The sequence below is a fragment of the Chinchilla lanigera genome, unplaced genomic scaffold, assembly GCF_000276665.1.
Source record: "Chinchilla lanigera isolate Chin_1 unplaced genomic scaffold, ChiLan1.0 scaffold00032, whole genome shotgun sequence".
Lineage (NCBI taxonomy): Eukaryota > Metazoa > Chordata > Mammalia > Rodentia > Chinchillidae > Chinchilla > Chinchilla lanigera.
The window spans coordinates 18,890,957-18,904,773 of NW_004955433.1; the positions used below are offsets into that span (position 1 = coordinate 18,890,957).

Here is a 13,817-nt window from a genome sequence, read left to right on the forward strand (position 1 = left end):
TACTTGAAAGGAAAAGTGAATGCCCCTTGCCCCTTCTCTCTGATTGGCTTCAAAAAAACCTCCAAGCCAGAAGGCTCCTGCTTCAAAGGTGTTTTAGTAAACATTTAGCTCAACTTATGGACAGTATATCCAAATACATCCTAGTGTCCTTAGGTTTATTTCAGACAAAACAGGTAACTCATGGATTGTTGTAGAAATATGACGCCTTATATACTGTTCTCTAGAGTAAGATACATGTACATATTTCTTAACATCAAGATACACAGTCTATGAGTTTATGGTTTCAAGCTTATGAATAACTGCATAAAAACACAAAAACAGCTAAGTATTTCAATTCATAAAGGCAGCTTATTGCAACAAAGGATGACAGCTAATAATAACAACAAAATGACAGTAGAAATTGTTAGCCAATGAAAATGTGATGGTGGATTGGTCAATAACTGACTCAAGTACAATTATCCTGCATTCTGTTTCTTATCTGAGGTTTTAATATTTAGAGCTCTTAATTCTAAACTCAAGCCAGCATCCTGATGTGATGATAATGTTGCTATACAGAGTTAACAAAAATGCAGCCATTTTTTCTTACACTAAATCTTTAATATTATATTTATATAAAGATATATCAAGAAATCCATGCTTCCATGTTTAATACTTCTGCAGTGAGGAATTCTAAATGAAAGGCCACTAAAATCAGATGTTTGTGCAGTGTGGTAGACTAACATGTTATACTTATAATCATATCAATTTAATGCTAAACAAGAAAAAGGGAAAAATTATTGTCCCTCAATAGTGTGTTCCACCACTCATCTTCCTATTCAAGAATAAGCAAATCTATTCAAAAATTAATCTGCCTTCTTCAGAACAAAGTATGAAGAACAATATTAAACAACATAATGATAATGGGGATAGAAGAATATTTTTCCTCACAAATACTTCCTGCATATAAAATAATGGACTATTTTGCCTATTTTTTGTGAAAGTAGATTTTACGATGAGAAAGACAGGTTAAGAATGGTGTACAAAATTTTTCACATCAGCCACAAGAAAACAAATTGTTGGCAAAAGCAATCCCACATTGGCTGAACTATTTTTGCTATTTATAGAGATGTTTGTGTCTCAAATGGTAGTCACACACCCAGAAGCAAGGAAGCCTAAGAGCAGAAATGGAAGAATTTATATAGAGAAAGACTAAAAGCTTTTGAACTTTTCCCTTGCAGGGCAACTGGGACTTTTTCCCATTGAAAATCCTCTAAATAAACTTAGTGCCTTAGAAGAGTTACTCCATACAATAGCAAATGGCCATCAATTTTTATTCTTTGCTGGTTGAGTGTTGCCTGCAAGTAATTAACTTTGTTGTAGGTGGAGTGTCCTGTACAAAGACCGGGTAAATTCTTGTGACAGGAAACATCACTGAGGTGTAAGTGAGGAAGGAAATGCACTAAGGAAGATGGGAGGTCAGGGCTGCCATGGAAATTGTTTACCAGCTCTTTAGCTGAAATGTAGACAGTTGCCCTAGTGCATTGTAGATGCTAAAAGGAACCTAGTTCTCCTGTCTCACAAATTAAACAAAATAGCTTCCAGGTATAAGATGTTCTCAATCCACTCAAGTCAAATATACTTCCAAACTTGTTTCACAGAGATGTTCCAAAGATGAACCAATTGTCCCTTGCCTACCTTTCGGAGTCTTATGATGCCATCCTGGGCCTGGGCATCAGAAGTGATTTCAAAGAGTGCTGTTCCATCTCCATCAATGATGTCATAGGATGACTGTGCATTTTCACCAATATCCTGGTCATTGGCCTTGACCCTTCCTATTGCAGTACCAAGAACCACATCTTCTGGTACTGAGAAGTGATACAGACCTTAGAAAAGAGTAAGAACACTAAGCATTGAACACATCTAATTCAGTAATTCACTTAGCAAATATATTGGGGAACTCTTGTACCAGGCATTCCTGTAATGCTACCAAGACGGTGTTGTAGAAGATAAAAATATCCCCTTGCCTTTGTAAAATGTACAGCATCTAAAATAAATCAGACACAAACATTTCCCAGAAGTAGTGAACTCTCTTTGAGACTTTTCTCAGATATGGAACTTATTCAATCATATGTTTATCAAGTATATATTTGGAACTGCTATATCAGAATATTAGTATGTCTATGTGAATGTTCTTCACAATTTGCTGTATAATCACATTGACTGCCTGTGGGGATATTCATTGTGGCCCAACATAAAATGGTAAGCTAATTTCAGCACAGAAAGATGCAGTGTGTAACACACTGAAAGTCTCTTTTGAACTTACTTTTATATTTACAGACTTGCAGACCATTTTTGATAAAATCCAATTACTAAACTTCTGCTGTGCCCTGCAGCAAGCTGCTCAGACACATGAAACACTCCTCTTGTTACTAAAGTCTTCATTGCTCTGAAGACTAAAATCCTACCTTCAAAACTCCCTAGGAAAAATACAATTACAGTGTATTTTCATCCTTCTAGGGGGACAGTAGAATATGTCTAATTAGTGGCATTGGTCCTATTTTTATTCAGATCGCTGCCATTGTGATATTGTTGTCACTCGGATAGATTGGGATAGCGGAAGTAGGTGGTGCTCCAACCATAATCCCTGGACAGTACTATTTTAGTGCTCACCTACCCTATGACTAACAACCCCTATACTGCTTTGCCTGAGAGTTTTACACAGTCCTCAGATTCCATTTTTCCCACTGCTTCTCAGTTTGGACCTACCAGTGTATTAATGTCTCCGTAGAAGCAAACCTCAAAGACTAACGAGAGTTAGTATATAAAATCATAGTCTCCTCTCTTCTCTACCAGGATGACTGAGGTATTTATTTTCTTTTCTTTCTTTCCAGTAGTCCAGAACTTCCAGTCATTTCAAGTGATAACTGCTTCAATCATAAATGCATTTTTTGCATCTCTATCTACCTTTCATTCTCTTGCTGGTATTTCTTGGAACTAATTTCCAGTTAAATGACTTACAGTCAAATTATTGCCTAGTTCCTGTTTCTGGTGAACCCAAACTCAGACAGCCAGGAACGTTTAATCCTATTGCAACCACAACAAGAGAAAAATAAACATTCAATGAACTATAAGACCGAAAGGAAAAATTGAATCTGGAGAATATTACCTAATTCTATTTGAATTCAATCACTGAATCTCTTATATAAACCAAAGCTCATTTTACCCAAAAGAACAAAATTGGCTTAGCTGATGAGGAAAGTTTCTTCAAACACTAGTACTTTTTGACTTAATGATGATATAAAAATATCTTTTGGAATCATGCAGTTTTGGAGCTGAGAAACAAACAAACAAAAAATTTCAAAGTAGTTTCTACCGTAAGGTAGGCATAAAAATCATCACGTGGAGTCTGAGTTTCCCAATTCTCTCATAATTAGTTTAATGATTCCATTTCTTTCAAACTTTATATTCCAAGCAAGGTGGTAGATGACACCATTAGGTATTCTTATTAAGTAAATAAACCAGCAAAAGGTATCACTGGCTGCCAGTTCTACACTGGAGAGTCTTGCAAATTGAAGTGAATGTATCATTCCTTTATCCATTGCTATTCTGAACATTCTCAATATTTCTATCAGTGTAATCATAGTTAATAGTTATTACCTCTAAGAAAGGGAATGCTTTTGAAATTTATCTGCAACTGCTGAATTGAAGTAATCATTTTCTGAGAAAGAAGAGTTGCATATTACGGTATTAACTATAATGGCAACTGCAAAAGAAAGGACTGGTAGGATAGCACAGGAGAAATGGGAACTTCCATTTAAACAATTTTATTTCAAAGGATTGCACTGCTTTCTAATTTATGAATGGCTAAATGTAAAAGTTGTGAAATTTTTATAAAATATATCTGCTCTGTATTTGCACCCCTGAAATTTCTGCAGATAAATTCTCAAAGTTATGTCAAATGTGTTGGCTTCAAGCTTCACCTCTTTCTACTTCTTCCCACTTTTCTTCCTTCTCTCTTTTAAATGAATGGTTTTTCTGTGGTATTTCCAACCCCAGGAAAATGCTCCAGATGGCACTTAATCTCTGATATCAGAAAATAATAACTTAGCTTCTTTAACTACGAATGCAATCAACCCTCAGGCTTCTTCTCAGCATTTATAAACTCTTACATATTTATTACATCTAGAGTTTATTACACTTCTGCTGCTTTCATTTTTGCTTACCAAAGTTATCAACACCTTTTAAATGAATGTTTATAAATATCCATTTAACCAGGTGCAATATGGAGAAGATCATAGAAGACCAGATTTCTTTTCCTTATGCTTTCTCAGGACCCAAACTCTCATTTCAAATACAATCTAAAATCTCCTAGTGGCTTGTCGGTGATCTTTGACTAAAGATCACAGTATATAAAATGACCCACAAATTTAAGTACAATACTACTAATTCTTCACTAACCTACCTCTGTGGGCTCTTGTAACAATATTATCTCCCTGGTTTTCTGTTCTCCAGCTGCAGTAAAATTCTTTCTATTCCCATACAAGTTAGTGCTTTTATACTGTATATATTTGAAGTGTATTACACGATTCGTAGATCTACAAAATTATCAGCTTACTTTCCATGCGGCATTTTTTTTTAACCATCAAGAAATAGAAAGAAAAAGCAAGAAAGAAATAGAAAGAACGGGCTCACTGAGAGAAGATTAGAAAAAGAATGGGTGGGGCACATATACAATGGGATATGACCAAGCTTTTAAAAAGAGGGTGATCTTGCAATTTACAGCAACAGGGATAAGGGTGTAGCTCAGCGGCATAAGCGCTTGTCTGGCAAGCCTGAGGTCATGAGTTCGATTCCCCATACCAAAAAAAAAAAAAAAAAAAGCATGATCCTAGAGGACAGCATGGTAAATCAAATGAGTTAGAAAGAAAAATACTGTCCAATCTCACTTATATGTGAAGTTTTTTAAAAATGAATACATATACATAGGGCTTATGATCATCTCTTTTAGCTACAATGTCCATTTTTTCTCTCCTGGTGTCTTCTTCCAGCTATTCTTCTTCCCTCTTCATATCTCAATGCAAGTGTTCCCATGTTAGAAAGGCCTTTTGAACGATGGCTCTGTGTCACATTATTGGACAGAAGCTCAGAAGTGTTTCATGAGCATATAAGAAAGTTGGTAAATAATCACCTCTCTGACTCACAGATGTGGCTGCCTTAAATGCCGCTATGGTTTCCCAGGTAGAGCAAAGCGGTAGCAGGGAAGAATGCAGGCAGTGATTACCAATGTCCCTCCCAGCAACAGGAGGAAGGGCGATGGTTTGCAGTGAGTCCATGGTGTTTGCTTTCCCTACTCAGACATTGGGATTTGGTTTCTTTTATATGACAGGATTAATAATAAATCAATATCTGAGCTGGATTTTCATCATTTTTTCAAGCTTACTCCAATTCTGTTATTACTATACATTTGATATTTGAAAATTCATTCAACTTCAATGAAATCTGTAAAATTGGGATATATTTAATAGATAGAATAGTTGGTTATACATATATATACATATATATAAACGTAGAATGTATAGGAGTATATATAATATATACATATATATAAATTTTCATACCTTATACTTAAGCACGTGATGTTTACTATCAGTTTGCGGTATGTCACCGAAAATTATAATATCAATTAAAATGAAAATATACTCATATTCTCATCTGATGCAGGAAATCCACTTACTCTGTGCAAATTTTGGAGGATTGTCATTAACGTCACTAAGGGTCACCGTGAGGGTCGTGGTCCCAGACAGGCCACCAGAGTGTCCACCCATATCTTTGGCTTGAATAACAACCAGGTATTCCTCCTTGGCTTCTCTGTCCATGTTGGGAAGGGCAGTTTTTATAATAGCTGAGGGAGAAAAAAGGAAGAATGACTTTCATGCCCAGAGCTCATTTAGCATTGAACATTTCAGTCTTACATACACACATTCATGGACATATACACAAACTTGTGGTCATACATCAAGTTTCCACTCAGATAATTTTCCATTTTCTGTTGACATTTAACTGGTTCTTATCTATGAAAATAATACTGGGAAAGCTTGTAGTTATAGAATTATGAATAACTTGAAAAAGTACATTTTATAATGCATAAAACCAAACTTGTAAAAGTATATATTAGAAAGTAAACTGCCCACCAAATTAAAGTATAAATCATAATACAGCCATTTTCACCCAGAAAAACCCTGTAAGTTGAAGAATCCCTACAATTTATCACACCCCTGAACTCCTCTCAAAGATGAGTAAATAGATGAATAGCTTGAAGGCTTTAAGATCAAAGATAAATTATTCGGAAGCTCACAAATACGTTAGAAAGATGAAAGAAATAAATACATTATTAGAATAATCTCAGATGTAAAATCAGAAGTAATATAGTCAAGTGTCTAAATCTTAAGATACTGTTTAATTACATTTATATTTTTGTGATTCAGTTACAACTGTAGTGTAAAACTAAAAACTATTTTAGAGAAATGAAAAGATAAAAGAAAAATACATAGTATAAATCTGAGATAAATTACTTGATCACTCCCAAAATCTTGAGTTGTTCCTTCTGACTTATTTTCAATTCCATGTTTCTGTTTCAGCAAAACAATATTTTTATGAAAGATTCAAAATTTGCTTATATACTCCTGAAGTTATGCTTAAAATATTTATTTAGTGTTCTCCCTATCCTTTTACCTTTTCTCTTAGACAAACATCCCTGACATTCTGCTTTGTATAATTCTACAGTCAGTTAATGTGTACAAATATAAAAGTGCATATGTGCATTTAAACAGTTAACTGCAACTCTGAACATGATATAAGAATTTTCTGAAATTTATGTTTCTGAGAACTTCTTTTGCCAGTACAAAACGGTTCACATCATTACTCCTTATAACCTCATAATTTTTCATTGTTTGAAGCTACTGTATAAGTAGCTTAGGATTGCTCAGTTGATGGGTATTCCAGGTATTTCATTTCTTCCCATGTGAAACACCTAACAGACATATTATTATTTTGATACTATACTTTTCTATTTCTTACATTTTTATTTAATTTAGTATCAAGGTGCCCTCCATACTGTTAAAGACATAATAAAAATTGTTATGGCTATCCTAAAATATTCTTGTTCCATAGATGTATATTACATCTTTGGTTCAAATGATAGGAAACTGTCTAGATTAAAGATAATTGTCTCTTTTCTCTTTTAACCCCAGAAACACCATAAATGTTTAATTTGAGTTGAGGATGTGGCACTCTCTTAGTCAATCGTGAAGTTGTAATCTTCTTTTTTTTCTTTTCTCACTCATATACTCTAATTAAATCATCTGTCTGTAAAAGGTTTCCAAGGAGTTCAAGTCCCTGAATTATCTGAGTAGCAAGCTAAGTACAAGAGTGGCCAGGAAAATCTAATCCTCCAGCACTGAGCAGGCTCTAGGGAAAGCTGTATGTTCTTATCACTTTATTAGACCTTGACATCACTTTTATATCAGGACTTGCCATTGGGGGAACACTCAACTGGGTAATCCTGCTTACTGGAAAACATTTAGAGTAATATAATAATACCTTCAATACAATTATTTGTTTCAGGATATGAGAATATCATAATATAATACAGAGATCATACCTGTATGGTTAAAATAAAACAGGAAAATAATAAAGACAGAAATATAGCAGCTACTCAGATTTGGATGAGTGTAAGGCACGGTTGAAGGGAAAACAGATGAAAAGAGAAATACCCATAATGACACTAAAACCTCATCACTGAAAATCTGAGATGCCAAGCAAGCTAATCTGCTAGGAATATGTATTTTCACAACAGAATATTTTCATCATGGGCCCAATTTTCAGCAGGAAATCTTAGAAAATTTTGTTACTCTCATCATATTTTACATGAATGGTTGTAAAGCGTAAGTACCTCGATATTCTAAGGTCATCACCAGCTAACATTATTGATTGGGCTTTGGAATTTGACCACAGGGCTTCTTGTGTTCACAGGAAAATGAGATAAATTCCTAAAGTAAGCATCAATATCTTTCGAGATAGTTGATGAAGTCAGGTTTATAAGTGAGACCTTTCTCAGATTATTTGAGTGGAGGGGTCCTATAAATTCCTTATGATCAGAGGACATTGAAACATATTTAACACAGTTTTACATATTGTGAGTATGGAATTTTTAAAATTAATTCATGTTACTAATACAGAGTGTTGAGATGAGGTTTTGGGAAATTGGTGAATGAATTCGACGAAAGTTTGTCATGTTCAGGTCCATTATTACCTTCTGCCTTTTCTCCCACTTCCCCTGGATCCCTCTTCAATCTCCAGATCTTCTAACTTCCTATAGTCTCTCTGCTACTTTAGAAAATGAAAATTGAACACACACACACACACACACACACACACACACACACACACACACTTGTGATGTCTCTCAGACACTTGAAATTAAAATTATTTTGTGACTAAGTTTAAAACAGCTGGGTTTCAGTGAGTTATATCAGAAAAACAGTGAAGCACACAGGGGAAGCTTATCAAAAAAATTAGAAATGCTCCACGCATCTCTACTAATTACACTATTTGTTACACCTTCCAATACTGAGATACACAGTTTCTTAAGATACATCTGTATTGACAAATTTGATTCCCCTCATGAATGTTCCCTCATAATTAAAGCAAGTATTTTGATTCCTTATCTTTATTTTCACACTTCATGGCTTTGTGATCATTAAAAAAATATATAAGATCCATCAGGACTCAGTACTCTACCCTGTAAGCTGAAGATAATGGTGAGCACCTCATGTTAGGTATACTGAAGTTATGTAAAATAACACTTTCACAGTTGTTGGCAAGCAGAAGTTACCGGAAAATGCTATTTCCCTTCTCCCTTCACTTTCCTCACCAGAGCTGATTTCATGGTTAAGGAGATGGTGGTTAGCGTGCCCGGTATTCTCCAACTGTTCTGCAGATTCATTTTCTGCCCCCTTACTCTTGGCCTGAGGAGAGATCTTCACTGGATCTTAGCCAAAAGGCTGAGAAGTGATGAAAGAGGGATCTTAATGTAATTTTTTTTCCCAATTAATTCTTTGGCTTTCTAACTTTTAGTTAGGTTCCACCAATACAGAAGGTCCTAGGAGATTGAGAGAGTGAAATAGGATGAGGTTTCAGGCTCCTGAAGTCCTGCACTTCATGTTTGTCCATCCCACATTAGGCTTATCATTAAGGGATACCAGTTAGAGCACAGCTGCTCCTAGCGTCCAACAATTCCCCCAAATCTTTTGTTCTTTCAGGCACAGGAGTGACGATGGTATTCCACTTGTTAGCTTTGGAGAGCTTCATTAATGGGCTCTCCGAAATAGGTCGTGCTTTTGTCATTAGCCCCTTTCTTAAACTCTCTTCACCCACTACATTTCTGGCTAGACTCTAAAATGTATGCTTAGAATATTGGACCATTAGCCAAGTCCTCAAAGCATTGCCAGCAAGTTGTTCCCCAGACCCCTCCCTCGGAAGCACGTCGATGTGACAATGTGTTGAGGTGCAGAGGCTGGCTCCTTGAGAAGCAGGGCAGGTGTGTGTCTCCTTGTCTGTAAAATGAGAACAATGCCTACTCAGTTAAGTGAGTCGTTCAAGATGACCCAGCTGGGAAGCTGCACCGCCAGGAGTCTTTGCTCATTGTCTTCTTTACCGTCAGGAGTAGGTTTCCTGATTTCTAAAGCAGGAAGTCTCTCCAAGTTTCTTCAGGACAGGCAGCCTGCTTAATTGGCTTCAGTTCAAACTGTATAATGAATCGTTCTTGCTTTCCCTGAGACCACTGCCTGTAGTCTCAGGCCCAAAGCTAGCAGTAACTCATTAGGAAAAAAAGACAAAATTGCTGGAACTTTTTTTTTTTTCAGCTACTTTTTGGCTGTCAAGGGAGGAGAGCAGAAACCACAGGTGCCCTTGATCCTCCCATATTCTCTGTTTATTGAGCCTGACCAAAACACATTCCTTGACACTTTCATTCCCAGTGACAAGGCAGATCATTGCACTTCCACAGATATTGCAGGATATTGATACATTTCTAAATGAGAAGATTCAAACTGTCTGAAAAGTCTCTTCTATTTCTTTCCCCCTGCTTTGTCTCATCTATTCCACAGCGCATTAGTAGCTTTAGGCTGTTTATAGACAAGAGACAGATCTTCCCTATTTTTAAAATCATTGTTTGTTATTTAATGCTGCCTAACATAGTGCAGAAAACATAGTAATTAGGGCAGACTTTTGCTCTCCTGGATTTGAGAAGTCAAAAAGTTTGGCCTACGGATACCAAAAAGGGACTTAAGTCCTCAATTATATAGCATTTCTTATCCATTGCCAACATTGATTTTAAACAGGCAAATAGGAGATTCCTAACACCTTTTTTGCTTAATAAGCCAATTTAAAACACCTTTTGATGGTTCTAAATTTACTAACTTTCCATCAATCAGGACATAGAGTGGGTCCCAATTTTCCTCATAGTGGAAAAGCAACAGCAATGTGTACATCTCCTACACACTTGTAATCACATCTTCCAAAGCCCAGCACCATGCTGAGACGTTCATGCATATTTAAGCTTCCCTTACATCAGCTTGTTAACAAGTTAAGGTTTTCCATCTTTTAACAAGATGTAGCATGAAGCAATCTTATTTTATTTTTCTTGGGAAAGTAGTAAAATTCCTTGTGGATGTTTGATAAACTTACAATAAAGAAAATCAACTTAAATTATTTTTTAACCCATGGAAACTCCAGGATAAGTGCAAATGGATACAAATAAAATATCTTAGTACACCTACTGTCTATCTCTGATTTTCGTAAACTTCCAACTCCAGCTCATTCACGGTTGTATATTTTGGATATGGACTGTCTTGTAACTATCTAGCTTAGGTAAGTGACACAACTATTCCGGGGTAAAGTTTTGCCTTGAACATGAAGGACTCTAACACTTGGTAATTTTGAGAAGTTTAAATCACAATTGGAGTTCACAGAGAAAGGAAACAAACTCTGCAGGACTCTCCAAAGCATTAACTGCATAGTAGATTCAGATGAGGGAATGAAACACTTAGCCTTTAGAATAATTTCCCTGGTACTCTGTTTTGAAAATCTAATCTAATGATATAATTAATGAGAACACGCCATTCTCCATGAATTTAATTCATTGGAGATTCGAATCTTGAACTAGAGGGTAGAGGAAGAAAGCAGAGGGACTCGAGTGGCTCCTGACAGAAAGATTAAGAAGTGACACAGGGAACTTCCTGCTCTGAAACCAGCGTGCGTTACCTAGCTGTGAAGGCACTCATGTGCTTGATTCTCTGGTAGTTAAAAGTTTTATTTTGTCTTTATCCAATCAAGTAGCGATTTTCCTGGTGCAAAAGTTTAAGAATATAAATCGTAGACTGGCCTAAATGCTTCCTAATGCTAAGCAGCTGCTCCTGATATCTCATCATGCAAGGAGTACTTCTGATTAGAATAAAGTTTCAGTCAATCTCAAAAATTTAAAACTTATGTGTTTTTTTCTCTCTCTATTGTCTTTGGTATTATCATTTGAGAAGCATTTTGTATCCATCACGAGGACTTCTTTATATAATTTCTGTGCTATCGCCAGATTGAGAGGCTTCACGAGAAAGGCAAGGAGATGCTGATTAACTCTTTTGTCATTTTGAAGGCTGATTACTGTAATTCACTCGTCGTGGGTCTCCCAGATTGTGCTGCTCAGAGATTGCAGTTAATATGAAATGCTGTGCTAAACTCCTCTTTTGAATAAGTCTTGTTGAACACATTATTCTGGTTATGAAACCGCTAGCTTTGTTATCCCGAGAAACACTTGCTAATTCAATGTCTAATTATTATCTTACTATCTGTGAAACAGGGTCTTTCACTTATGAGGTTAAGTGGTGCAAATTCATGACAGACAAGTTCTTTGGGGGTTGCATATATGGCATCCATGAATTATGCTACTGTGTGACTTGTACTGAGTGATATAAGTTATAAAAAGTAAAAGATAACTGGAAACACATGTCCCCCATGCCATAGCTTCACCAAAATAGCAAACTTACACATGTATGTCACAAAGAGAAAGTGCTACATTTAGACAAAGACATTAGAAAATGAGTCAGCCTTCATACTATGAAAAGAAAAGTGTATTTCCTTTTCAATGTATCTTATAAACTGGGAAGTAACTTATAAACTGAGCAGGTAGATAGAATGATATATATATATATAATTTGAATGGTTTTGGTTTGGAGAAGCTGCAACTCATATTCATACTATAACATGTATCTAAACATATATATTTTTATTCTTGGTCCCTAAATAATAGAGTATAACAAGTACTTATACAGTATTTATATTTTATTGATCATTTATAGGTAACCTGGAGATGATTTAAAGTGCAAGGGAAAATATACATAGCTTATATGAAAATATTATTCTAGTTTATGTAAAGAACTTGAACATCTATGTATTTTGATATTCACATGGAGTCCTGGACACAATGCAAAATCACCATATATATGAGTATCTTTGTAAAATAGAATGGCACTACTGGAAATAAATTGATTCAATGAATCAGGAACCAGAAGCTTGCTTATGCACTTGAACTAAGTATTTTTAAACCTGACACTTTAAGAAAATCATAGTATTTTTCTTTTTTCTAATTCTTCATGTGGCTAGGCTTAGTTGTTCACTTTTGTGTCTATTATTTTAAAAGGCAAATAATTTTAAATCATAGAAAATGTTAAATTAGTGATTAAAGCTATAGAGATCAAAGGCATGCAGTGTTAAACATGCATTAAAAACTATTACAAAGATTTTGCAGCAAAAACATGCTTACACTACAACCACTGCTCAATTTTCTCTGAAGCAATTTATGTAATATTTATATTATGCTATAATACGCATATAGTAGAGAAATATTCACAAAATAATTTGATGTGTGTCTGTGTGAGTGCTGGGGGTACACTGGCTTTATTTCCCAGAACTGCAATAGGAAACACAAATCTTGATATATTTAAAAATGAATTATGCAGTTAGGTAGATGACAACTTATTTTAGTTGGATTATTAGAATTGATGTGATCCTGGGCAGGTTATTACCCTTGAGCCTAACCAAATTCATGTACAAAATGTTACAAACTGTTAAACAAAAGTTTAAGATTGGTATTATAACATAATACATAAAAAATAAATATTTTACTTTATACAATATATGCACACACATATATATACACACATCAGTATATGCAAACACACGTATTTTATATTTATTCTTATGTTGTACATACATGCTATGTACAATTTATTAATGTTTTTATATTTATATAAGTATGCACACATATGTATGACATTTTAAATTTCATTTTCAGTTCAGTGATAATAATTAGCACCAGTGTATATTATTTGTTAAATTAGAGAAAAGATACTATAAGATGTTAACATCTGTACTAATTTCAAAACATGTTTTCACATTAGCTACCAGGTAAAAATTTTTTCTTTTGCATTCAAATCTCCACTTGATTTGTGCCAAATATATTTTCCTACAAATTTCTAAAGAGCACATGCATTTCATTTTCTAGGCACTTTCCTTTCTGCACATGAACATGCAGATTGGTGCCTCCACAATTTTGGGTAGATAAGGCAGCCCAGACCATTCTTCCCCTTTATTATACCTCTTAAAACTCTATTTATGCTTTCAGCCCCAGCTCTGGTGTCTCATCAGCCAGGAAGCTTTCCCAGGTAGAACTAATTACTCCCTTCCTTTTGATCTTACACACCTTTGCTAGAAACTACTTTATAGCA

At 35.1% G+C, this 13,817-nt stretch overlaps 1 protein-coding gene across 3 annotated transcripts in view; it reads right to left on the bottom strand.

The window, feature by feature from the left end:
- Positions 1 to 13,817, bottom strand: part of Cdh8 (cadherin 8, type 2) — a 356,488-nt gene that overhangs the window by 153,242 nt on the left and 189,429 nt on the right. For all 3 annotated transcript variants that reach the window (XM_005388458.2, XM_005388456.2, XM_005388457.2), the window contains exons 5-6: positions 5,714 to 5,881; positions 1,675 to 1,862 (exon numbers count right to left, since the gene is read on the bottom strand). In XM_005388458.2, the coding sequence (XP_005388515.1) occupies positions 1,675 to 1,862; positions 5,714 to 5,881 (356 nt within the window). The remainder of the gene's footprint in view (positions 1 to 1,674; positions 1,863 to 5,713; positions 5,882 to 13,817) is intronic.